At 41.4% G+C, this 24,367-nt stretch overlaps 1 protein-coding gene across 1 annotated transcript in view; it reads left to right on the forward strand.

Moving 5' to 3' along the window:
- Positions 1–4,708: 4,708 nt before the first annotated feature.
- GLP1R (glucagon like peptide 1 receptor) overlaps positions 4,709–24,367 on the forward strand; it is a gene marked incomplete at its 5' end in the record, with an annotated part of 83,254 nt that continues 63,595 nt past the window's right edge. The window contains 4 exon segments of the mRNA XM_066180275.1: positions 4,709–4,802; positions 4,805–4,893; positions 4,896–5,117; positions 5,119–5,205. Of these exon segments, the coding sequence (XP_066036372.1) occupies positions 4,709–4,802; positions 4,805–4,893; positions 4,896–5,117; positions 5,119–5,205 (492 nt within the window).

Consider the following 24,367-nt stretch of genomic DNA (forward strand, 5'->3'; position numbering starts at 1 on the left):
AATGAGGAGAGAAATTGAATTCTTAGCTGAGAATTTCTTACCATCATTATTTCATTGTAGCAGTCTTTTGTAGTCCAAACCACAATTCTTAACAAAGCTTTTTGAACAGGGGTTTTTTAATATGGAAATTTTAAATAGGACTCAAGGATGTTGGTAAGAAATTAAAACTGTAATAAAAAAGTTATTTTCTATTATATTACAAGACTGCAACTAGCTTAGACATTTCGGAGTCTTTAATTCTAAGATTTTTAAATATAGGAATGACTGGATCATATTCACAAATTGACAAAGTTGTATGAATTCTTCAACAACATTTTAAAGGAAATATTTAAATCAATTTCTTCTTTATAAGACAGAGAACTATATTATATTGATATTAAATACCTATCTAAATCATTCCCTCCATAAAATCATTACACAGAATAAATTTCACAAATAAGCTAGACTCCAAAAGTAGACACAACTATTTCAGTTCATTATGTAGTTTACAAAACTTTAGTCAAAATAATTATTATTTGCACTCATTTCTTTTGTTGTCATCAAGAAATTTATACCCCAAAGTGTACAAGCCATACTCCCTGACAGATGAAAAATGGAGTTGTTCATTACCTACAACCACACCCTTATGTCTGGAAAAAACAAATGAGCAACAGATTATGTTCATCCATTCTGACTCTGCATCTACAAATATGGAAAGCTGGTTGATTTCAATCCCTGCATTCCGGCCTTGCACAGCGGCCATGAGACATTTCATGAACTGAGCAGATTCTCCGACATGTGGGCAGGTAACTCAAGTAGCAGAACAATTAGTACTTAAAAGCAGTAAATTAAAATTACCACGATTTAATGCAAAATGTGTATTACGCCCAGCAACCAGAAGAAATTCTCCTGCTTCTTAATGCCCTTTGCAAACATTTAGAACCTTTTTACATTGCTCTGTCACGTAAATAGTCATGTTCTGATTCAAAATAAGATACTTTTGAATTTTACTAAGAAGTATCAATTAACCCAGAGTTCAGGTTTCAAGGTGCAATTCATCTAATTTAGTATCTCTAAAGATATTGAAGTACATATAGCTCCAAGACTAAATGTTTTTTCTAAACACCAACATGTTGTAATCACAGTTGTGACTTATATGTTTGTTACTCTCATTTGCATAATCCTGCCCAGAGACATTGTTTTTCTTTCCCCAGGAGGCCTACAGAAGCATTCCACTTAGATAAACTTTTATTTCAGTTAAGAAAGTATTCATATGAGTTACAACTCCACAAACACCATTCAAATTCAATGTTTCAACACTGAAATTCTTCTTCTTCCTTTCCTAAGCATGTGTTTCACATTTTTATGTGATTTGAGTTGCTTCATAGGTGCTTATTCTCAGCTCAGACACTTTAGCTTTTATTAAGCTTGGAAGGATCTTTACTGACAGTTCCTCTTAGCTTTGTAGAGCAAAAAATGAGCCAAAGCACTTTCACTGCTGCAGCACACTACAGGTATATAACACAGCAGCAAATGGCTCTTGCCTTTAAGGCACTTGGGCAACACTTGTACAGCCACTGTACAGGGCAGCTACTCCCTCCTGTTTTCATTTAAATCCTGATTCTTGGAAAACATTCTCCAAATGTCAGCAACCTTGTACCCTGCAACTTTAAATACCTGTGTACAAGGTAGAAAGGAATAAAATTCCACTAAGAGTCCAGATCTATTTGCACTGAGATCCAAGAGTATATCTCTATCCCAAACAAAGTTATTATGAAAGATCATGTTTATAAAATCTAGTAGCTACTGGTCATGGAGAAGCACAAAGTGCATAACTTGCAGTTAAAACTGATAACATTCCTCAGGATACTGTCTATGGCAACTTAGGAAAATGTCTTTTACTCAGCAAATGTCACAGCAGAACCATGCAATTTCTCTGTGACAGATTGTTGCTTTCAGAAAGTTTCAGAGAGTCTTATGGGACAGGGATGTTACTCTCTGCATATACGAGTCCAGTGGAGGTAATTTTCAGACTGCAGAGAGTCTAAACCCTTGAGAAGGTTTTGTACATTGCCTGCAGTTACATTTATGCCATCTCCACAGAAAGGGATTATGAGGGGAGATTCTTGAAAGAGACATAGGACTTTTCCAAAATGCAGTTTTGTCCTCAAAACATAGTCAATTGTGTTAAGAATGCTTTAATGGTCACAGAAGGATGATAATCCCTGTGTTGCAGTGTAACTGCAAGGCAGCTCCTCCTTAATACATGAGAGATCTGGTCCAGATGGAAGGTAAGGGAACACGAGAGCAGTTACAAAGTCCGGCATTTTAAACAGCATCTGCAGTCCTTCAGCTACAGAAAAGAAGTGCTTGCCTCAACAAACACAATTCTGAAGTTGAACAAAGCTTCATCAACTCGTTGCATTGTATTTTTCAAGCTAAAAGGATTCCAGCTCTTTTCAAATTTGGACAGTGTCATTTTAATCATTCACTTACGTTCAAACTCTTCTTGCATAATCACTGATAAAAGATCAAGTCAAATTTTAATATTATTAAAAACATGAATAAATATAACAAAAATCCAACAGACCCAGGTTTGAGAGACAACTTTCAACAGTATTTCCCCACAAAAAAGATTTGAATTTATTGAATAAATACTTTTCCAACTCTAGGAAAATGACCTGTCTTTTAATACAATCATTTCAGTCAACAGAATTTGTTTAGTCTTGTGATAATAGCTTCTTAATGGGCACAGTGAAAGTGCACCTGTTCAGAGTTTAATCTACTTTGTTTTCTTCCTCTGTTCATATAGATAACACTGGTCTATGCATTTTGTTAAGAGCATAGAAATTTGGCAAGAAAATAAACTCCCTTGTGTTCCAGCAGGTCCTCAGAGATCAGATGGTCTGAGTGCAGCTGGGATTGATTTCTGATTATAACCAACTTGGCCCTAAGTCTGGTCATGTTCAATAGGAACGAGCACAGACTCACAAATAGAGCAATTTCAACCCTGTAAGTCTGGTTGTGGTGAATAGGAACTTGTGCAATCACAGATCCACAAATGGTGTGGTTTAGTGAACCAACAGAAATACAGATTCAGAATTGAGGTTGATAAATCCACTTGATGAAACACAAATATAATAGTAGTAATAGCAATAGTGTGCAGAAGCTTACCAAAAAAGGCATCCTTGCTTGGAAGAAGGGAGAAGAGAGAAGTCCATCAATGGTCTCCAAGGTCCTTGTGGGTCTTCTTCTTAACCAGGTGATATTTCTATCCTGCTTGTACACAGCCCAATCTTATACCCCTTCTCCTCTTTCTGTATATCATGATCTAAGGGGGGATCTATAGTCATGTATGCAGCAGCATGTTCTTCATTGGGCTTATTAGCTCTATATGCAGAGTTTGCCTGTTAATATTTAATATTCCTTAATTAAGGCAAGAGTGGGGTTTTTAGCCATGGTGTCCTTCAGAATTCTGGTTATATAACTTTTCTCTATTCTGTGTGTTCTTTGGAGCCTAAACAGAACAATCCAATCTCCACAGCACCTCCTCCATCAGCAAACTCATCCTGTCTTGACCTCAGCCACGCACATCCCCATCCACAAGGATAATGTAGAGGGTACACAGTGTAGGCTGGGATAGTTAAGTCCATGTCTTTGCCTGGCTGCTAGGTCATCATCCCCTGGTATGATATCATCATACCTGAAGAGCTACCTTGGATTATTTCTGGAAATCAGAGTTATTCTTCAAGGTAAGCTTTCTGCTTCCAACAGGATATACGTCACCGTCGAAGCCTTGATGCAGCTTTTCAATGGAGGCATGAGTCTACTAAGGTCTGTCAAAAGCAGCTGGCCCTCTGCAGTACACAGGTGCTGGGAATCATCTTGGGAGCAGAGGATTAACTGGAAAACTTAATTACTAAGCCTGGTGCAGAAACAATAGAGAGCAGTAAAGAACAGCATGTGAGATAGGTGCACCATGCTACGTCTGGTGGTGCTATCCAGGTGGAAGAGGTTTCTTTCTCTTTATCTGAAGCTTTCTGTTGCCTGGCCTGAAGATAGTAATTTTTTTAAAAAAATCTTTATTTTCTCTCATTTTAGAATTTTGAAGGAAATATCTTTTCAGCCTTTTAGGCAACCAAACCACCATGGCAGATTCTTTCTGTCTGGAGTTAGCTGTTGAGATGTAAGCACTGCCCTGGCAATTCAACTCTGAGAAATTTCATGATTTCATGACCTCACAGCATCGATGCTTTAACTAGTTATGTTTCCAAAGCATCAGACCAATGCTGTGTTGTATTTGAAATTCATACGCATGATTAATATTTAAGCTATTAACTTGTTTATATTCTAGCTGCATCTAACTGACCAATGTGAAATATTTTCCCTACTTCCTGGTTCAATTTTGAGCTTCCCTTCTACCTCTGATGGCTTTCTTCCAGATTCTTTGGTAGAATGTCACCAAATACAGGTGCTTTAGTTCTACCCATCAGTGCAAAGTGAATAAATAAGAACAGTAATATGAATCTAGCACAAAGCAGATTCAGAGACTTCTTTTACTAGGAAAATTAGTATACTAAATCCTCCAGATTTACACATCATACTACTGCTGGGACTGACCTATGCCCCGTCTTCAACTTAGAAACCAAGCTCTGATCTGCTCTGCGTGCAGCTCTGCAAATTCAGGTTATAAATAGATAATTGCATTCACTATTATTAAACCTAATAAAACCTGGACGTCACGAACAACATGAAGGTCACCAAAATGCCCAAGCCTGAACAGATTCAGAGTAAAATAAAAGAAAATAAGAAGTGGAAAAGATGGGGGACGGGATGGCAGAGGCGCTGCCTCTACTTTTTCCCTTCCCTCTCCCTCCCCGACACAACCCTCGGCGCTGCCACCTCCCAACACCCGCGCGTTCGCCCGCGGAGCGACCGCCACCCGCGACGGCTTCTCATCCCTGCCGGGCGGGGCCGGGCCGGGCCAGGCTGTACCTGGGCCGGCCCCTCCCCGCCTCCGCCGCCGCTACAAAAGCGGCAGCCAGAGCCTTCGACGCGCCTTCTATTCCTCAGCTGTGCCCGCCGCGGAACCTCCGCGGGGAGCGGCAGCCGGAGCCTCGCCGGGCCCCCGCGCATGGGGGGCCGCCCCCGGACATGCCCTCCTCGCCGCTCGGCTTGGCTGTGCTGCTGCTGGCGGCCGCGGGAAGGTCGCTGCCGGTGAGGCGGGTGAGTGCCTGCGCCGGGCCCCCGCGGGGCTGCCCCGGCCCGGCGCCCTCGGGGGATCCCGTGGGGGCTGCGCTCCCTCCGCTGCGGCGCTGCCGGAGCCGCGGCTCCGGGCGCGCCTTGAAGAGAAGTCAGAAGTTCTAAACCCGTCACTTTTTTGGGCGCCCCCGCCAGCACTTGCAGCACAAGCGGCGGCCGCCGGGACGGCGGGGCTGGAGCGCGGGGAATTCTCCGTGCGCGGGTCCCGCGTCCGAGGCGGGCGACCCCGCCGGGGGTCTCGGCGGGCGGGCGTGGGCTTAGGGCGAACGGAGCGGGGGAAAGGAGCGGAGCTGTTGCTACTGCGAGGGCATTGCCCTCGAGGTAATGCTCCCCCCGGCACCCACAGGAAATAACACGCGTGTCTGTAATGGCAAACAAACGTAGTGCCGTGGGAAAACCGGAGCAGCGTCCTGGCGGGGGATTGTAGGGTCGGCTGTGAGACCGCGTGAGGGTGGGAAAGCAAAGTATAATCTGTGAAAAGAGCAAGAGGAGGCGATGGGGGAAAGGGCCGGGGAAGGGATGATGGACAGAGAAGGCTGACTGATGTTTGTTGAACTGGGGACAGAGAGGCAAGAGAGACTGATCGGGAGGAATGGAGGCTGCAGCGTTGGGGTGACATGAGGAGGCTACTGCTGTAGGGAGACGAAGGGCAGGCTCAGAGCTGGTGTTGTGGGCTGCAGAGGTCAAGGAAAGGACAGCGTATCTGATGATGGACCAAGTACACTGTCCGGTTTCTTTTCAGCTGCTGAAAGCTTCGGGGGTTACAGATTCCTGCAGTATAGTACTAGGAGGATCTGTTTAATACCAGACTGGTGCTAAGCCTGTAGGGTTGTCTAACAGGTTGGGTTTTCTTGGTGGGTTTGTTTTACTTGCTGTCTACCTCAGGCCCTTAAAGGTGCAACTTGCACAATTTGCCCTAGGGAAAATTCCACTTAGGAAAATCGCTTGATTGTTAAGATGATCAAACACTGAAACAAGGGCCCGGAGAGGCTGGGGAGCTTTCATCTGTGGAGGTATTTGACAGGCTAAATCCCTGAGCTACTTGAACTTTGACCACAGAACAAACTAATATTGGAGCTGCCAATAGTAGAGAATCAAAGTGAAGTATATTTCTGAGCTAAGGGGCCTTCTTCACCTGGATGGAGACCTAGGAGCAGGTGAGAAGAAAGAGGCTTCCATGGCCTCAACGCTGTAACTAAAATCATGCAGTAAAACAAGGACTTCTTTAGCCTTTTTTGACACTAGAGGGTCTTATCTGACAACTTCTCTAGAGCAGTGATTTTGCTTGTTGTGCGCTGAGAAACTGAACGAAGTACTCTGCTCACTCATAAGTGTGCAAGAGTATGAGACTGGCTTTCTGAATTCTTTTCTCAGGTTCCGTTTAGAATAGTGGTAACAGTGATATTTAAAGGAAACTGAAAATAGCACTGCACGAGCAATAGTGGATAATAAAGTCTGTGAAAGACGTGTGAGAGGAAGGCAGAATGATGTGATAGAGTTGAGGGAAGAAGAAATGTATTGGTGCTCTGACTAATGTTTTACTTTGATTTTCTCTCTCTCCCATCACCTCCTCAAACAAGTGAGGAAGGGAAGAGGAAGAAGAGAAAGCTGAGAATGTACATAGAAAGAAGGAAAATTTTAGTCTGGAGTTTTTATCTGAGGTGGGGCCGCTTTCATGCCATCATCTGAAATGCAGGGTGATGGGTTTTTCCTAGGTCTAGATCTTCCTTACAGAATTGAGGTTAGTAAAATGACCAAGAGTTAGTAGCACACAGCTGCATTGCAGAATCTTATTACTGATGATAAGCTTGTGTCCTTTCCCTGTTTGGCCTTGAGCAGTGATGCCCTGCTGCTGAGACAGCTGACAGGCAGCTGTCCACTGGTTCACTGCTGTCCAGCCCTCTCTTTGATTTCAAATCCTGCTTTTCTGTGTAGTACCTTTGCTCAAAGGTTTGATAAGATAATCTCGAAGAAGTAGTTTAAATGTCAGTAAAGAGCAAAAAAGAGCTGTGCCACAGCTCTGATTTGGGGGGTCCTGTTCTTCATACTACCCCTGTTTTGGTTTCTGAGGCTAAATGGGAATGACGGAGGTGGTTTGGGTAGAAGTAGAAACAGATTAATTCAGTGGAAAGGCTACAGATACGTTGCTCTCCTCACCTCCTATTTCTGATGTGCTCTGGTATGGGAATAGAAAAGCGCTCATGTAAATATCAACACTGAGTGTGGGTGTGTGTATGTTACTGGTGCTCTTAGTTACTATTGTGTTACTGAGGCTTGTTTAGGTACAGTAGCCAGCTGTTCTCCCGATAAACAGTGTGACTTTGTTAGGTTGCAGGTGTTTGGGGCACATATAGTTAGTTACTACTACTTGCTCACCCTTCCAAAGCCTGCCCTGGCTGCTTTCTAGTTCTGCAGGCAGCATCTGCTTCTTTAACCATGGGTGTATAGGATTGGATATTTTTCTCCAGGAGGCCTAGTTTTGAATCCTGATAAGCTTTGAGGAAAAGATGCAGTGTGAGGGGTGACTTTAAATGCCTTGTTAGTCTGCTGTGCTCCGCCCTTGAGGACATGGAGGTTCCCAAAGTGTTGGCATGCCCCAGCCCAGGCTTGTGGGACCATACCTATTTTGACTTCTTGTCTTCTGTTACATGGCCTAATGCTGAAAAGACTGAACTGGGGTTCCTGACTACCACTGTCTTATAGACAGTCCTGTAGGACGCTGTCCTATCTGTTCTTTAGAAGTCATTAGGGTGGGAAAATGACTGTAGATAGAGCTTGTCTGAAAAATAAAAAGGAGAAGTGTACCTGTAAACTGGCGACTCCTTGCAGAAGTGAGGGTGGTGAGTTGGACTGGATCTTGGTTAGCTGGATCTTCACCTGGGTAAAAATCTCTCCGTTAATAGGTTGGTTGGAGGTTCTGAGTTACTCCTTTTCTCCATTTTCTGCTCCCAAAAGCTGTTGTTTGGTCTTGTTGTTGTTGCCCGCACTCTGAAAATCAAAATATCCTAGACCAGCGTCAGCAGCGCATACTGGCAGAAGTATAGAGAGCAGTGGAGGAAAGGGTGGACAAGATCTGACACTGGGCCATCTTGCTGTAGTTATTATTCAACGATACTTGGCTGGCTTCTAGGTAATGGGCTGCTTTCCCAGGAATGTGGCCAGGTTATTAAAAGCTTAATATTTGTAGGCTATTTAAGTTCATGACTATATTATTATGGTTTAATACTTAAATTAGATGATTGTATTATATAATTAGATGTGGATTGAATTGCTATCCCAAGTGACTAAAGCCTTTTTATATTCATAAAATAATCTGGGGGTTTTTGTTTGTTTTGTTTAGAAAAAACTATTTTTGGGGAAACTTTGTAAAGCTAGTGACTTGGGTGTGCTATAAAGCCAGATGGCCTAACAGCAAATCTGATTATACAAATTAAAAAAGATACTTGTTACAATATCCCAAACACAACTATAATTGAGGGGGGTTGGGGATTACACACCTCATTTCAGGCTTAAGGAGCCTAGGACGAGGGCATGTAGTGACAGGACGAGGATGAATAGCTTCAAACTGAAAGAGGCTAGTTTTGGATTAGATGACAGGAAGAAATTCTTTACTGTGAGGGTATTGAGGCACTGGTACAGACCCAGGGAAGTTTTGGATGCCCCATCCCTGTCAGTGCTTGTGGTCAAGCTGGATGGAACTTTGAGCAGCCTGGTCTAGGGGACGGTGTCCCTGCCCATGGCAGAGGGGTTGGAACTAGGTGGTCTTTAAAGCCTCTTCCAACCCAGGCTATTCCATGATTCTGTGATCTCCAAGGGCCAAAGGAAAGGGCAGTATTTCACACAACAGAACGATGACTTGGCCCTTGGCATTGTTTAAAAGCTCTGATATCTATTCCAGGAAAGTTTAAGTTAGTGAAACAGCTCTAAATTCTGTAGCTGTGACTGCACCACCACCATTTCCCCGCTCCCCAAAAGTAGGAGACAATCTGAGAGTTTGGACAGAAGTATTTGAGGAAAAGTGTAGACAGATACAGCTGAGCATGTAAGGAGAGATACTATGACACATGCAGCTCTCCATTGTGAGAAGAACTTGTATTCTCAAAGTGAGATGGAAGTGACAGAGCTTTGCAAAACTAAACCTCCTGCATTCTGAGATTTGTTGCTTTATAGCTGAGATAAAGTTCAGTGAAACTGAGCCTGATACACAGAACATTAACAGTTGTCTGCCTTCTGTCAGATTTTTCAAGGTATTGTATCATATCCTGTTTCTGTGAGCCTGTATAAATAGGGTTTTAATTTCCCGCATTGATTGATTGCCAGTTACTTGAGAGGACACACCAGGAGGAGCTGTTATTTCTGAAATCACAGGGCCTTCACTAGTTTTTAACTTGGAAACAGTCCTTTTCTAAACGGATTGTTTCCTTCTGCAGTGCTGTAGGGAAATGAAAGCTGTTACCCTCTTCCTTCATGAACAGCTTTTGCGTTTCTGTGATAAACCAGTTTATGTGCTGCCACCAAGGGTGCCTGCTCAAGTTTTCTTGTGCAGTACGTCAGTTCTATTAGTCTGTGTCTTTACAAAAGTAAGTGTACACAATAGCAGGTATGTCTCTGTTCTGAAAAAAAAAAAATTTGTCAGCCAAGTAGATAAGAGACCTTTTATTTAAGCTCTACAATGTTGTTTTCTTGTGAGCCTGAATTAAAACATCAGGCAGGAACTCATTTCATTAAATAAAACTTCCTAACCTTGCTACTGAAAAAAGACTGAGTTTATTGCTTGCATCCAATGTTTCCCATTAGAAGAGGGATAGGGTAAGCTGTATTTAGGGATCTCTAGCTTGTCAAATAGAAAGCAACCCCTTCAAATGTCATAGTCATATGCAGCAAATTTGAACTTATGAAGGGTGAAAAAAATTAGGTGGTGGTGGTTGAATACTGTTCTTTGATGTCTCGTTTTGTTCAGTGTTGGAAACTGGTATTTATGAATTTCAACCATACTGGGCTATGATTGCTGCATTCCAGTGATCCTTTGCCTTGGTGTGAACGTGGAGGAGCTTAGGAAATACATGTTGATCTTCACAGGTAGGAGGACAATATCCAGAAACGGTTGCAGCAGCATCATGATCTGTGTTTTGTAAGCATGAATATGAAAAGCCCACTGCTTCCACTGCTGAAGGAATGTAGATGAGTTTGCTCTTACTGCCAGGGATACAGATCCATGTAAAGGGAATTTCCCTGCAGTTTTATAGGGACTTCAGTAAGTTTTAAAGACAGTGTTCCAGGGATACAGCGTGGCACATCTTTGTGGAGGAGAGCCTGATCAGGTTTCTACCAGTTGTCCTCCCCTTAACCTTTATGGTCTTGTCTTCCCAAGGAAACAAACAACTGCCACTGCCCCTGATGTACATGAATGAGTCTATACAAGTTGCTTCAGTGTGGCCGTGATAACATGAACAGCTCTTTCCTAAAGGTTTACATGAAACCTTGTGAGCAGCCCCTGCCTCAAGGTCAAATATGGTTTCTTACCAGTCTTGTAAATACTGCAGTTATTGTATAGAGAAAACAGAGGCTTAATTGTTCATTTAATTGAATGAACAATCAAAAATATGGTAACTGTGTAGAGGAAATTGTAGTTTAGACATGTGAAAAAGAATATTTCCTTCAGCTGGTCGTTTTACTGACTACGTTTTATTGCTGTTTCACCATAATTGATTGTTAATAGATTGCTTCTCTTAGTGTAGTCTGGTATTGACTGCAATTTTTCTTACAATTGATTGCATTTCATTGTTAGTTCACTTTCTTGCCATCTTTTTCCTCAATTGTTTTATGCTGGCTTTTAAAATTAACATATTTTTGTCTTGTGCTCCTTTGTTCATTGAGCTCATCTGCATTCACCCATTCTGTTCTTGCCTTGTCCCACTTGTGCACGTGCCCTGGCACTCTCCCAGTGACTTCTCTGATAATTTCAGGACAATTTTTGAAATTTGCATTCTATTATTGTTAGATACTGTTTTACCTATATGCTCTCTTGCGGCTCTGCAGGACAAGTTCAGGAAAAGGAACTTGCTTTCTCTTTGTGCCTTGGAAGCAGCTGAAGAGTTGGGACCTTTATGTAAGAACCTTTCTGCATGTGTGAAACTGAATCCCTTGAGCACAACGTAGAAGCTTGTGACTCTTTTGGTGTTCTGCCTCTTTCCACTACCGTCTGCTTCTCTGGTTCTTTAAGAACAAGTGAGCATGAGTTAGCTTGTCATCTAAATTTTGTTGTAATTGGGGCATATCTGTTCACCTCTTACTGTTGTTCAGGCTCACTTTTCCCTGTCCCTTCTGTAAAACTACACTGCTTCTCTCCTTCTCCCCCACCTCCCCAGCTGCCCCCTCTCCCCATGAAGCAGTTTCTTTTTTAGATATAATGAATTTTGGACAAAAAGGGAGGGGCTGTGGGATGTGTATATGGATACATCTGCATGGTACAATCTTTGAAGTCATGCTCTTTTTAAGACTTTTATTTCTGAGTAGGATGCTTTGGTAACTCCTCTGACATCTGGCGTTCTGGTGCTGCTCAGTACATCAGTCTGGAAGCCAAATCACACTGAAAGACCTGCCAACAGGTAAACCAGAACACTTGTGTGAGCAGCCTGAGGGAGTGGAGTGCTGTCCTATAAATCCTTCTCTAAATGGGAAGAATGGTGGGACTTTTGCATTGGTTGTGTCTCTGGTGCAGAGCAGAAGCATATGGAACTGGCCTCTAACACCAGAGCACACTAGAAGAGCCCTTCCAGCTGCTCTGGCTCTGCTTAGGGTGGATATTTCTCTGGTGCTTTGAAAGGTGGTCCAGCTACCTGTGAGCAGGGTGCATATGCTGAAGGAAGTTGAGGAATGGATGTCAAGCTTTACCCCGATGTCTGCCAAGCACTCAAGAGATGTACAAGAGTCATTCCAATGAAAGGGCTGGATAGCACCTCTTAAAACCAGCCTTGAAACCATTTTTTTTCATGATATCTAGCATTGATCTTCCTTTTCCTCTGAATTCTGCTAACAGTAAACTTTCATATATTGTAAGAAACAGCTATTGTATTCTTTCTTTTGTTAATATTCCTACTCCCATTCTGGTCCGTAGGTATCAGCACTGCTCTTGTTGTGACCAACATCTCCTGGATGCTATATTCATCCTTATGTATTATTGTGAAAACTGATTTTTTTTTTTTTTTTGCTTGAAGCATATTCCAGTTGTTCAGTTGCAGCTCAACTTTTTTGCAGCTGAGGTTCAGAAAGTTTATTTCTCATGTAATCAGGCTGAGTCAAAATTTGCTCATGCTCATCTCTTTTAGCAAGTCAGTCTTTCTCGACATCTGAAAGAAGCCCTTACAAAATGAGTGTAATTGGACTTTATGACAACATGGGGTGTGACTGGGGGATGTAAAGGACAGATGGCAAGGAGGTGACTTCTCAGCTGCAGCACTGGGGCCACAGTTCTCTAAGAACCTTATAACGGAAACAAATCAGAGGATTGCCTTATTACCTTTGATGGGTGTCAAAACTTGTGACCACCTTCAAACAAACCAAAGCAAAATTGAAAATCACTCTAAAACAGAACGGTACTTCTAAGGTATTCTAGAACATCTCTTTTAAAATTAGAAGTTTGCTGTAACTGTATAAGGCATTAGGAGGATTGTAGGTATGGTATGTCCCTGCAATTGCAAAGATCTTATCACCAAGTCTTTAATATTTTTGAAGATGACATAGTCAGCTTTTAAGGGAGAGCAGAAAGGACAGAGGGTTTGGGCTCAGTTAGATGGGGACACTTTTTTTTTAATTCACATGTTATGTTTGAGGTCATATATGCACAAAGCATAAGGAAAACATTTGATGTTCTTGTTAGGAGCAGCCTTGGTGGATGCGTCTTAATACTGTGTTTTGTGTTGCAGTTCACCTCTGGAGCCCAGTGATGGGGAAGGGTTGGAGACATTGGAATAACTTTCTCTTGACTTCTATCTAGTATCCTCCTGTGGTAGTAGTCTATTTCCTAGCTTTTCCTTGAGCGGATGATAAATCCTAGGCACAGTGTGCCATGTGTGTTATCAGCAACCCAGCAGGTGTTTTTGCTCTCTCCTGTAAAGGAGACTGTCTCTGAACTATTGCAGGTAAAGTAGTGGCAGAAGACTTACTCCCTTTGGGTGTTTCCTGCTTCTGCTAGTTTGCTGCTTCTGCAGGTGCCTGGTAGAAATTCTGAAGTACAAGCTTAATATAACTACTAAGCTGTGGTGTGAAAAGGTAGTTCTTGTTACCTTTCAAATCTTCTGGGAGAGACTGATATGCCTGATATCTGCAGTCCTCTTTCACAAGATTCATTTCCTGACCTGCACAGGCTCCTGGCAATGCAGTAGCCTCTTCATAGGTCTTCTTCAGGAGGGAAATTGATAACTTTGTTTCTCCTCTGACATGTCCAGAGTGTTATACTGAAGCTGCTGAAGAGTTGCTGTAAGTCATTTTGTTGCACAAGAAAGGGTTGGGTGTACAGAAGCATTGAGAAGTATCAGGTGTCTTACTTTGACTAATTGGAGGGGGAAAACCAGGAAACTCAAAAAGCTTGGTTTATAGGTTACAGAATGTTCTGTTCAATGGGCTCAATAACTTTATGAAATTATTAGTTTCCTCATCCTTATGTGATCTTTGTGTTGTTCAGGCTCAGAGAAGCACCTTGAGAGCTGGGATAGGTGGCAGAGTACCTGTCATGTTTGCAAAGTCCAGAAACATGTTGCCGTTATGGCTGGCTGTGACTTCTCTACAGACTGATCACGGAGCTGAAGAGGTCTGTACATAGATATCCACATTTTTTGCCTTTCAGAGAGAATGAGAATATAAGCATCAGTGCTTGAATTTTTCCTTCTGCTTCAGTAATGTGAAATTGAGTGAGAAGGATGAAGTGTGAGGGGAACACCAATATCTAGGAGGGTAACAGCTTGTCTCCTATACCTCTTTGGAGGTGCTGCTGTGTTATGGAAGCAGCCAGACTGTGTAAAGCACTTACACTTCTTCCTGAGTCTCCTCTGAAAAGATATTGGTAGAGCTGTGGATGGGTTGCAAATAAGATATACAGCTCTGTATCACTAGATCAGTGATAATCACTTAGGTCAATCTCCATCTTCCTCTTTCAGTCCTATTCCTCCCAAATAAAAATTGTTCTGCTGTTCAAAGCTTGTTATGCAGAATGAATTAAGCTTTTAGTTTTTATCCCTTGGGATGGGAAAATGAAATGTAGTATTTGGTCTAAATTGTTTGAAATACCAGTTGGTCTTTGCTTTTGTCAGATGCTGTGATGCTATCTAATATACTGCCCTTTTCATTACCATTTTTTAATGAAGACAAATTCATCAAGTACCATTTGAAATGCATCACTCTAAGAATAACAAAAAGATCCCATTCCTTTTAAACTCAGCAACACTGCAGGCAGAGTACACTCTGGAAGAAAAAAAAAGACAGGATGCTATTATGTGCTGTTTACAGTGACACTGTTATAAATTGCACAGCAAATAAATTAAGATGTGTTTGTAGTGGTCTTCTTTCAAAAAGCCCTAAATCCTTAATATGTATGACCTCTCTAAATGAAATACAGAGCATCACAGGTGGCATGGAGGGCTTTCAGAAATAAAGGTAGTCAGAAACATCCTGTTTAAACAGTATTTCAGAAAATGAAATTCCAACACATTTATTGTTGTGATAGATGTGCTTTGAGCCTAGATCTTGGCAGTCCTGTTTATTAGTTGAATTGAATAAAAGCTGAAATAGGAAACTTGAAAAACCTGCATTCAGTAGCATGCAGCTTTGCTCCTGTGGGCTTCCGAAGGGCAGCAATTTTTTCTTTTAATTAACTATAGTTAGTTAGATGAGAAACTTGTACTAGAAAAAAAACGTAGAATAATTGTTCTATAACTATTCAGTATGCTCTGTCTTTGTGCATTGCTCTTTGGGGATTAAGGCACCTGGTGGTAATGAATGAGGCTATTAAAGCTTTGTGAAATAAAACTGATTTTATTACTAATAAGATGTAATGGTAAAGGAATGTTAGCTTAATAGTTTGAACTCTTAACTTAATGGTCTTGCAATAGTAGAGATGGTTTTAAATTGCAGGATACAAAGCTGGAGTTGGAAAGTGCATTTCTTGATTTCTTACTTGTTTTGATACCTAAATGACATTGGAACCACAGAATGGCTGAGGTTGGAAGGAACCTCTGGAGATAATCTGGTTCAACCTTCTTGCTGAAGCAGGGCCACTTAGTTATTTGTGTAAGGTGACATCAATGCCAGTGGGTCACTGAGCTGTCAGAGATCTCTATTTCCTGATCTGTTTTCCTACTTGCTGCTTATACTAAATTAATGGTGGGACATCCTGTAATGATTGAATGAAGCTTTTGTCTTATTCCTTGCTCCTGCCTTCTTTTGCCCTCTGCCACCATTCGTCCATGTTAATTAGCCATAAACTAAATTTACTGTGGTATTTCAACAATCTGAGCTTTTTTCTGAGGTGAAAAGGTCTAATAAGTCTCTGTCCAGTAGACTTAAAATCACCTTGGGTTGGACTCAAATAGACCTTTACAAGATCATGGCAGCAATTAAACATTGAGTAAGGAAATAGGCAAATGAGTACATGGATTAATTTCTTCGCCTACATATTAATTCTGGAGGAAGGTCTTATATTACTAGACTGTTAATTTTCTGTAAAAGAAGCCCTGTGTTAGTGCAGCTTTGACTTCTGCTTGGTTTTTGCAAAAGGGTGTCACAGACTTTTCAAATGTGAACAGCAGTCTTGTCTTTGGACCTTTACTGTGTGATCTTTCAGGATGTTCTTCCTCTTCCTAGAAGGATGCTAGAGAGGGATGTTGGTGTGGGGGTTTGCTTGTTTGTTTTGTCTTGAGGGGTGTGTATGGTGTATTGTCAGAAAAGTCTTTGAAAACCCAGTCAGAATACAATGTTTTTCAACAGAAAATTAATTCCTGTGTCAGGATGGGTGGGAAGTTTGTGCTTTCAGCTGCAGAAAGTAGTTGGAGTCCTCTTTGGAGGTAGGACTCAAACTTCTTTACATGGGAGGGGGAGAATGTGGGGAGCAAGCTGTCCATCTTGTTGCTGTAGTAGTCATGGTTAGACTGGGCAATTAAGGGAGAGGTGCTAGAGCTAGTCTAGTTCTAGCTTTCTTCTGGAACTAGAGAATGGAATAGTCAGGTGAGAAAAGAGGCAGAGGTGTCTCAAGATTTGTGTTAAGTGTCTTTGTAGCCCTTCATCAAGTCTATGGAACATCTTGTAGCTGGTGATGAGAAATGGTCAGATTTGGGCCTTGGGAAAGTGTTTCCTTTTTTTCTTTTACTATCGTGCGTGGAAAGATTTACAGTTGCAGACTTAATATCTTGCTCTCTTCATTTTAGTGAGACTGAGTGAGGTGAGTAACATTCCTGTGGTTTAACATATCAATTATTAGGGAATTGGGAAATGGATTACAGTATTGCCTTACATTCTGCATAGGAACTAAGAGCTGTTGTCACTTTTGCTATTAGAAGTGTGTGTGGAGATAATCCATTTGGTAAGATGACCCCTTCCAAATACCTGTTATGGGGAAGGAGTGATAGTGCTTTCTTCTGTGTGCACTTAATTCACCAAGTCTATGTGTTTGAATACTAATATGATGGGTGCCTTGAAAGTATCTGTAATAGCTACAGAAAACAGCAGAGGAAAAATTGCTTTTTATATTGAGTCAAGGTTGAAGGTCTGTATTTGTCTGAAAGTGTTCTCAGTTCCTGTGTAATTGATGACTGGTGAAGAAGGCGTTACAGCTGCACAGAGGAGATCTTCATCAATGAGACTATTTGTACTAATAAACACTATATTCTTCAGAGCCAGGCACTTAGTAACAAACCAAGCTTTCAGCTGGTGCTACACGTACTACTGAGGGAGCTTGAAGGCTGTAATATTGGGAGAACAAAGCTAATGTAAACATCATTTATAGTTCATGAGGTTAACTTTCTACTTGCTCAAGCTTTCAGTGATTTGTTTCATGTCTGTTTTGTATTGCCTGTTGCATGTGGAGTTCTGAGGTTCAGAGGCTTGGTTCACAGCTTGGCTTTAAGCTTTGCTGTCTTGTGTCTTTCCTCTGTTGTCTGAAAATACTCTGTTGTTTTTCTTCAACAGAAAGACTTACAGTTCTCTTTAATCGTGGCTTTGCCATTTTGGCTGAGCTGCTTGGCATAATGCTTAAGTAAAGCCTTAAAGAAAATTCATGTTCTTGAGTAATTAATTAATATGCCTGTACTGTATGGGAAAGGAGAGAGGGCCTTTGTACTGACAGATCAAGGTGTAACTAAATTTCCAGTTAGTGTGCTGGAAAACTTAGATAAAAATTCTGAATTCCTAATATTTTCTCTTATCCCTAAATTAAATTCTGAGATGGTGATCTTTATGTTGATGCTACTTTATGACCTCTAGAGTTTTTTGGTTGTTTTTAATTTATAGCTCTTTTTATTCTTCCCTCTTTCTCCTATTTTTGTCATGCTGGAAATATTTGGAGCAAAAACAAATTGTGGAAAAACCAGATTTATTATATTGTCCAAAGCATCTGTATCCTGCTCAATGGACAGCTGGGATCAGCACAGAAGAAAAGTGTTATGTGAAAGACAGCATGGACATCAGACTATGTCACTGGGAAATGAAAAGATAATTTCATAGCAAATTTGCAGCACCCTTGGAACACTATCAAGTATGGGATGACAGGCAGCTGACATAAAAATATTCAACTTCCACTACCATTGAGATCTAAATGCTTCGTGCTTATTTTGCAATGCTTATCTTTTATTTAGTATTATGATCCAAATTGGAAAATAAACTATTTGAACAGTTGGGAATGGAGAGTGTCAGCCTACTTTGGTCTTGACTAAATCATTTTCTCTTTAGCTGCCTTTTCCTTCTCATATGTCTTTTCCTCCACCCTGGCGCCTTCCTAAGTTTTTGACCATTTCTGGTCCAAGGAATCTGACAAGAGAAATGTTCTGTGGGTTAGTGTCCTTTCCATTAAAAGTTCTGGTAGAAACAAAGCAGACAAGCTGGCCTGTCTGCTGTGTGTTTGTCTGCTTGCCCAAGCTGCTCATCTAGTGGGCCCCTCTAGGGAGCATGTCCCAGCTCTGGCCAGTGTTGTCTTCCTGTCCTCCATGTAGTGAGTTACTGCCTTTTTTGGCTGTGTTGTTTCCTCCCTTGAATTCCATGAGATGGATACTTCTGAACAACTCCAGTTAAGATGGAGATTTTTAAGGCGTTCCTGCCCCTACCCACTTTATTTTAATGTTGTGATTAGCCTACAGAGATTCTGGGCTCACCTGGAGCCTCACTGTATTGTAGTGATGAGTATTTGTGTTTCTTTTGGTTTTGAAAAGCCAATAAAAATGTCCTTTTGGCTATTTTTCCCCCTATTTTTTTAAACACTCTATATAGCTGAAAGATCTATATTTTGGAGGAATTGTAAATGATTTAAGTTCATTATTTTCTGAATTGCTCATTTCAGTAATTGAGGACTGTTATATAAAAGATGTTGCAGGAGACTTGCATACACAAGGACTCACTGCATCTGAAGAAATCCTGGTTGCCATAAAGGAAGAGGATGCATCTTAGTGACCTGAATGGAAGGTGTTCCTACAGGTTGTTAGAACATAAGGGTTCTTAATTTTCTACCATTTCCAGCCTATTTTTGGAGCTGACATTTCCTTTCTTTTCCACTTAGTACTTTTAATTCTACCTGGGTAATAAGTGTTTTTACTTGGGTAGTGATGTTTGAGCAGAAATTTCACGTACAGTGGCTTATTTACCTATTTTAAATTTAAGTCTTTCAGTGAACTTTCTGCCCTCATAATATACAGTGCTAAAGCAAAAAAGATGCCTGAGGTGAAAAAGGGACTGTTGTCTGCAGTACAGCAGTGTGCTACTTTGGTAGCTGCAAGGAACAGATGTATTTTTTTGGGCAAGGTGTTCAGGCATGAAGGCTTTTACCAATCTCTGAAAGCAGATGTGATCTACAGCCCTGATAATGCAGCACTTCCATCTACAGATCTTGACTTGTTTACCCAATTCATTCCTTCTAACTGGAAAAGTAGAAAAAAAGTAAGCTACCATCTGCAACTGAAAGAGTAAAAATTGCGTGAAAGGAAAACATTATCATATAAAAAGCACAACTATTTTTAACTTTGAGGATATAGAGATGCTGATAGTGTCCCCAATACCTCCAGCTCTGCAGATGTCTTCTTAGAACTTGAACCATTCTGGTAACAAATGGAAGTGGTGGCTAAAATAACTCCAGCAGTTATGTATAATGAAAAGGTAAGGAAGCCGATGGCAACAAGTACAAACCAACAGTTTCAAAAATACTAATGGAGATAAAACTGTCTAACAAGTCTGCATAATCTGAGGCTAAAGGACAACTGGCCTTGTGTATCAGAAACCAACTTAATGGCAGTGGGGTAGAGGGGCCTGGGCTCTCCTTTGCAGGGCTCCACAGCAGTGTCGTAATGGTAGCAATCTATGAAAAATTCAGTTTCTATTTGCTTTCACTAGTAACTCTGAACTGTTTAATCTGTTCTGCATCCACCAGTTTTGTGATAAAACTGAAAAGTTACCTAAACTCATAAATATTTACCAACCTGTTACCTTGGGAAAATTGAGGCAGGTACAACTCTAATTACTTCAGATCCATCTTATTTATTAAAACTTGTGGCGTACCTCATGTATTGCAAGGTAGTTATTTTTAAGCAAAGTGGTTGTATGGTTAATTTAACTCAGACCAAAAAATAAGTGAAGAATTCAGTACTGAGGGTGATAAACCACAGTAGCAGCTAGCCTTAGAGTGCAGTGGGTTCTTGGTCACTTGGAGTCTTCAAGTCAAGATTAGATCTACTTCTGAAGGGTATTTTCTGGTCAAGCTGGCAAGTGTGAGATGGATGCAGCAGTTGGTGTGAGGCTCTAGAAGATGCTGTGTGGGAGATTGGTGAGTTTATCACATGAGTCCTTTGGCATCAAGGTCACCGTGGTTGCAAAAGGTGAAAAATCATGAGCTGTATGGTAGGGAGTGTAGATGAGGAAAATTTAGGGGCTATTTCTCCCACTGTTGAAGTCTTCAAGGCTTTGCTTTTTTTGAGTAATACAGTTGACTCCTATCTTAACATTTGGATGCTGGTAATTCATTTTATATGCTATATAGCATATACACTCACTTCTAAGATGGTGGATAATTAAGACTATTCTTATATTCTCACTATGAACTGTGCTGCATTTTTCTCTGCTTCACAGCAACACTTAGCCTGTCAAATATTTTTCCTGTTTAATTTTACCTCTGAGAGTAAGGCTGTTTGGCTTGCAGTGCTGATGGTATGAGTGCATCATAAGGCATAAGGAGACAAGGGGAGTGAGGCGTGCGGGAGAAAATCACCACCTTTCCCTGGGCACAGAGAAGCCACTGCTTTCAACAGTGGTGCTGGTTTATGCTGCTTTAAATACTAGTTATGCTGTAAGATGACCCAGTGCTTCAAAAGTACATTTTAAGGGTGAACTGAGATGAAAACATAAGTCTTTTGGAGAGCAGGTTCACTGAGAGAGAAAACTTTTCCTCTAAAAATACATGTCAAACCAAGCCTCTGCTATTTAAATTCCTGAGTTTTTTTCTCTACCATCTTCTCTGTGAATGTATTCTGCTCCTACAAGAGCTGCTTGATTTAAGGTTGGTGTCAGATGGGGAAACATGTTGCTGTGAAACTACTAACATGGAATGAGCTTAGTTCCTTTAAGTGACCTATCCATTTTCAGCTTTATTACTACATGGTCACTGCTTCCCTCATTGCTTTTAAAATTGGAGCTGGGTGGAGGGGAAGCTTTGTGCATGACTTCACCTTTCTCAAAATGAATAATTTGGAGATTTGACTGGAGGGGTGGCTCTTTTGTGTTTCCATTTGTCCAGGCTGGACAGTTTATTTGAAGCTCTCTGGATGATTTTCGTTGCTTGCCTTACTAAGCTGCTTTGTTTGGGCTTTATCCTGTCTCTTGGTTTCTGAAAACCGGTGTGCTTACTGCTTGAACTGCAATCTTCCTCTGCTGCTCTCTTGCCTCTTTATTTTGAAGGTGACCCGAAGGAAAAGTGGCAGGAAATGGAAGTCCCGTCAGCTTTAACATCAACACAATTGCAGTTCACTTCTGTAGCTTAAACCACAATCCTCTTTAGCTGCATGTACCTTGGGGACAGTAAGGGAAGGAATGAAGAATGAGGTGGAGGCTGGCTGATTTCTATGGAGAGTTACGGTTGTCTTTCACACTGGCTGTTGCCCACAGCAGATCTGCTGGACTGTAGGCTGTGCTCTCCGACTGAAGTACAGAAGTAAGATCTAGCCCGGGGGCTAGTGAATGAAGAGAATACATTGATTTCCCATGTATTGTTAAAATAATGTAATGAGATCCCAACTGATGATAATCAAAGCATGCTAGAAGTGGCCTGAAGATGGGGAAGGGATAAACTTTTGGAAAAATACAAGTTAGGTCTTGCCTCCACATTCCTTTCTTCTGCTACTGTTTGGGAATGGATGCATGGTAGCTTGTAGGATTGCTTTGCAGAACTAATGCATAGATCCTTCGCTACTGATTGAACTGTAGCCAGAGATTCTGACACTGACTGCACAAGGGGGACTGCATATTAGGATTTGAGTATTTGGTATGCAAGGTTAATGCAGCAGATTGGAGGAATAACCTGAGCTGATTCCTTTAGCAGTAGGGTGGTTCATAATTTGCTTTGCTGTCCTGGGGTAAGGAAAGTCTATAGTTCAACTTGATCCGTCTGTGCTTCTGTAGTCAGCTTTCCTGGCTCAGAGGGATTGCAGGAAAACTGAGAAGTAAATCTCTTCTGGATGAATTTGTCAAGTACTTTTACTTTTTTGGATTTGGAAGGCAAACAGATGACGTCTGGAGAATGAGCTTCGCTGGCGGAATTTCTGTATGCTCTGCTCTCAGATGTGTCCTAACTGTGGACAAAACCACTGGCAATTTGTAAAGGTGCTACATATAACTGCCTTGGCAGGGACAAGCCATACGGGCAGATAATGGGACAGTGAACCTTGAGCCACTGTGACAATGAGCTGCTGAGGGAGTTAATTTGCATTTGTTAAAACCAAAATAAACTGCTGCCCTCAACTAGGACCGGTAAAAGCAATACAGATTTGATTGCATTCTACTCTGGCAATCTATAAACGATAGTAGATGCAGAACCCATGAAATTGTGAACTGAAGTTTTTGGGTTTGTGTGTGGTGTTGTTTTTTAAATAGCTTTGTGGTGATTGTTTTTCTGTTGAGTAATTTTTTTAACTGGAGAACTCAGTTTGCTTACAGATAAAAAAGTGTAGATGGGAATGCTTTCAGTGAGAAAATGGTTTGTGAAGGTTAGAGTGTCTGATTTATTTATTTGGTTGGCTTTTTTTTCTTCTTGTCAAGCTTATTGCAGGGATTGCAGTGATGGGATGACAAACTGGTGACCAGGCTTTACAGTGTTATAGGGTTTGTGATCTTGGAAAAACTAGCTACACTTTGCACCACAGCTCTTTAAAGAGGGGTGACTGCTAAATAGTCATTTGAAAAGTTGGGGGAGCTTAACTCTCTTGGGATGCTTTGGTATGTAAAGTGGAAAGATTTAGGTTCTCCTGCCTAGTGAAAATACAGATTATTTATGGTGAAGTGATGTTTATATGTTTTGGTGGTTTTTTTGTGGTAACTTTTTTTTTCAACTTGGAAACTCAAATGTTGCAATTCCATGGCTCTGTGGAACTGTCAGCTCAGTCTGTCCCTCTTCTTGGCCAGCACTGGGACTGTTCAGTTGCTGGCTGGTACAGAGAAACCAATCAGTTATCAGCATGAGATAAAGATCTTTTTAAATGCACTTGATTCAATATGTCCTAAAGAACCAGCTTAACTTATTGCATTTTAAACCTCAGAAAGAGGAGCCAGAAGTCCGGCTTTGACAGATGTTCTTTACTTTGTTTTGCTTGAGCAGCTTAGAGATGAGTCAGTTGCCCAAATGTAGGCATCTAGAGCTGCTCAAAATTTTTGCAGTATTCAAGACCCTGTATGGGACTATTTGATATGATGTAGGATATAGGGGAATTGTGTACCTCTCTGTAGGTGTGGCAGGCAACAACATGAGGGACACATCTATGTTGAAGGGAGCTATAGGTACCTATGATCAGGCATCTGAATTCCATCCTAAACTTCCTCAGCTTTTTCAGCTGTATATATATCCCTCATTTTCCCTCTATTCCGTTTGATAGTACATAATTGTGATGTCCCTCGGGTCTGTACGGGGACTAGTGCTTTTAAATATCTTTATTAGTTGATGTAGTGGGATTGAGTGCACCCTTGGCAACTTTACACTTGGCACTAAGCTGAGTGGTACAGTTGATGCACAGGAGGGAAGGGGTGACATCCAGAGGGACCTTGACTGGCTTGAGAAGTGGGCTCATGTTCAACAAGGCCGAGAGAGAGGTCCTGCACCTGATCAAGAAAATAATCAGTATCCATACAGACTTGGTGAAAGTGGATGGAGAGCTGTCTTGCAGATAAGGGCTTGAGGGTGCTGGTGGATGAGAGACTGGACATGAGCTGGCAGGGTGCACTCAGAGCCCAGAAACCCAACTGTATCCTGGGCTGCATCCAAAGCCGGGTGAGGGAAGCGGTTCTTTCTCTGCTGTTCTTGTGAGATCCCACCTGGAGGGCTGCATCCAGCTGTGGAGTCCCTAACAAATGAAAAACATAGACATGTTAGACGGGGTCTGGAAGAGAGCTGTGGAAATGATCTGAGACTTCTACAAAGAGCTCAGAGGAGAGAAGGCTCTGAGGAGACTTTATGATGGTCTTTCAATACATAAAGGATGCTTATAAGAAAGGTGGAGAGAGTTTTTTGGGTTTTTTTTGCCAGGGCTTGCAGTGTCATGGGACAAGATTTTAAAGGAAAGGAGGGTAGAATGATTTTAGACACAGAGAACAAGTTACTTTGTATGAGAATTACTATGGTGAACCACTGGAACAGGTTCCTCAAAGAAGTTGTGCATGTCCCATCCCTGGAAGTGTT

Source organism: Chamaea fasciata, unplaced genomic scaffold (assembly GCF_029207755.1).
Source record: "Chamaea fasciata isolate MVZ Bird 193981 ecotype frontalis unplaced genomic scaffold, bChaFas1.0.hap1 SCAF_3, whole genome shotgun sequence".
In the NCBI taxonomy this organism is placed as follows: domain Eukaryota; kingdom Metazoa; phylum Chordata; class Aves; order Passeriformes; family Sylviidae; genus Chamaea; species Chamaea fasciata.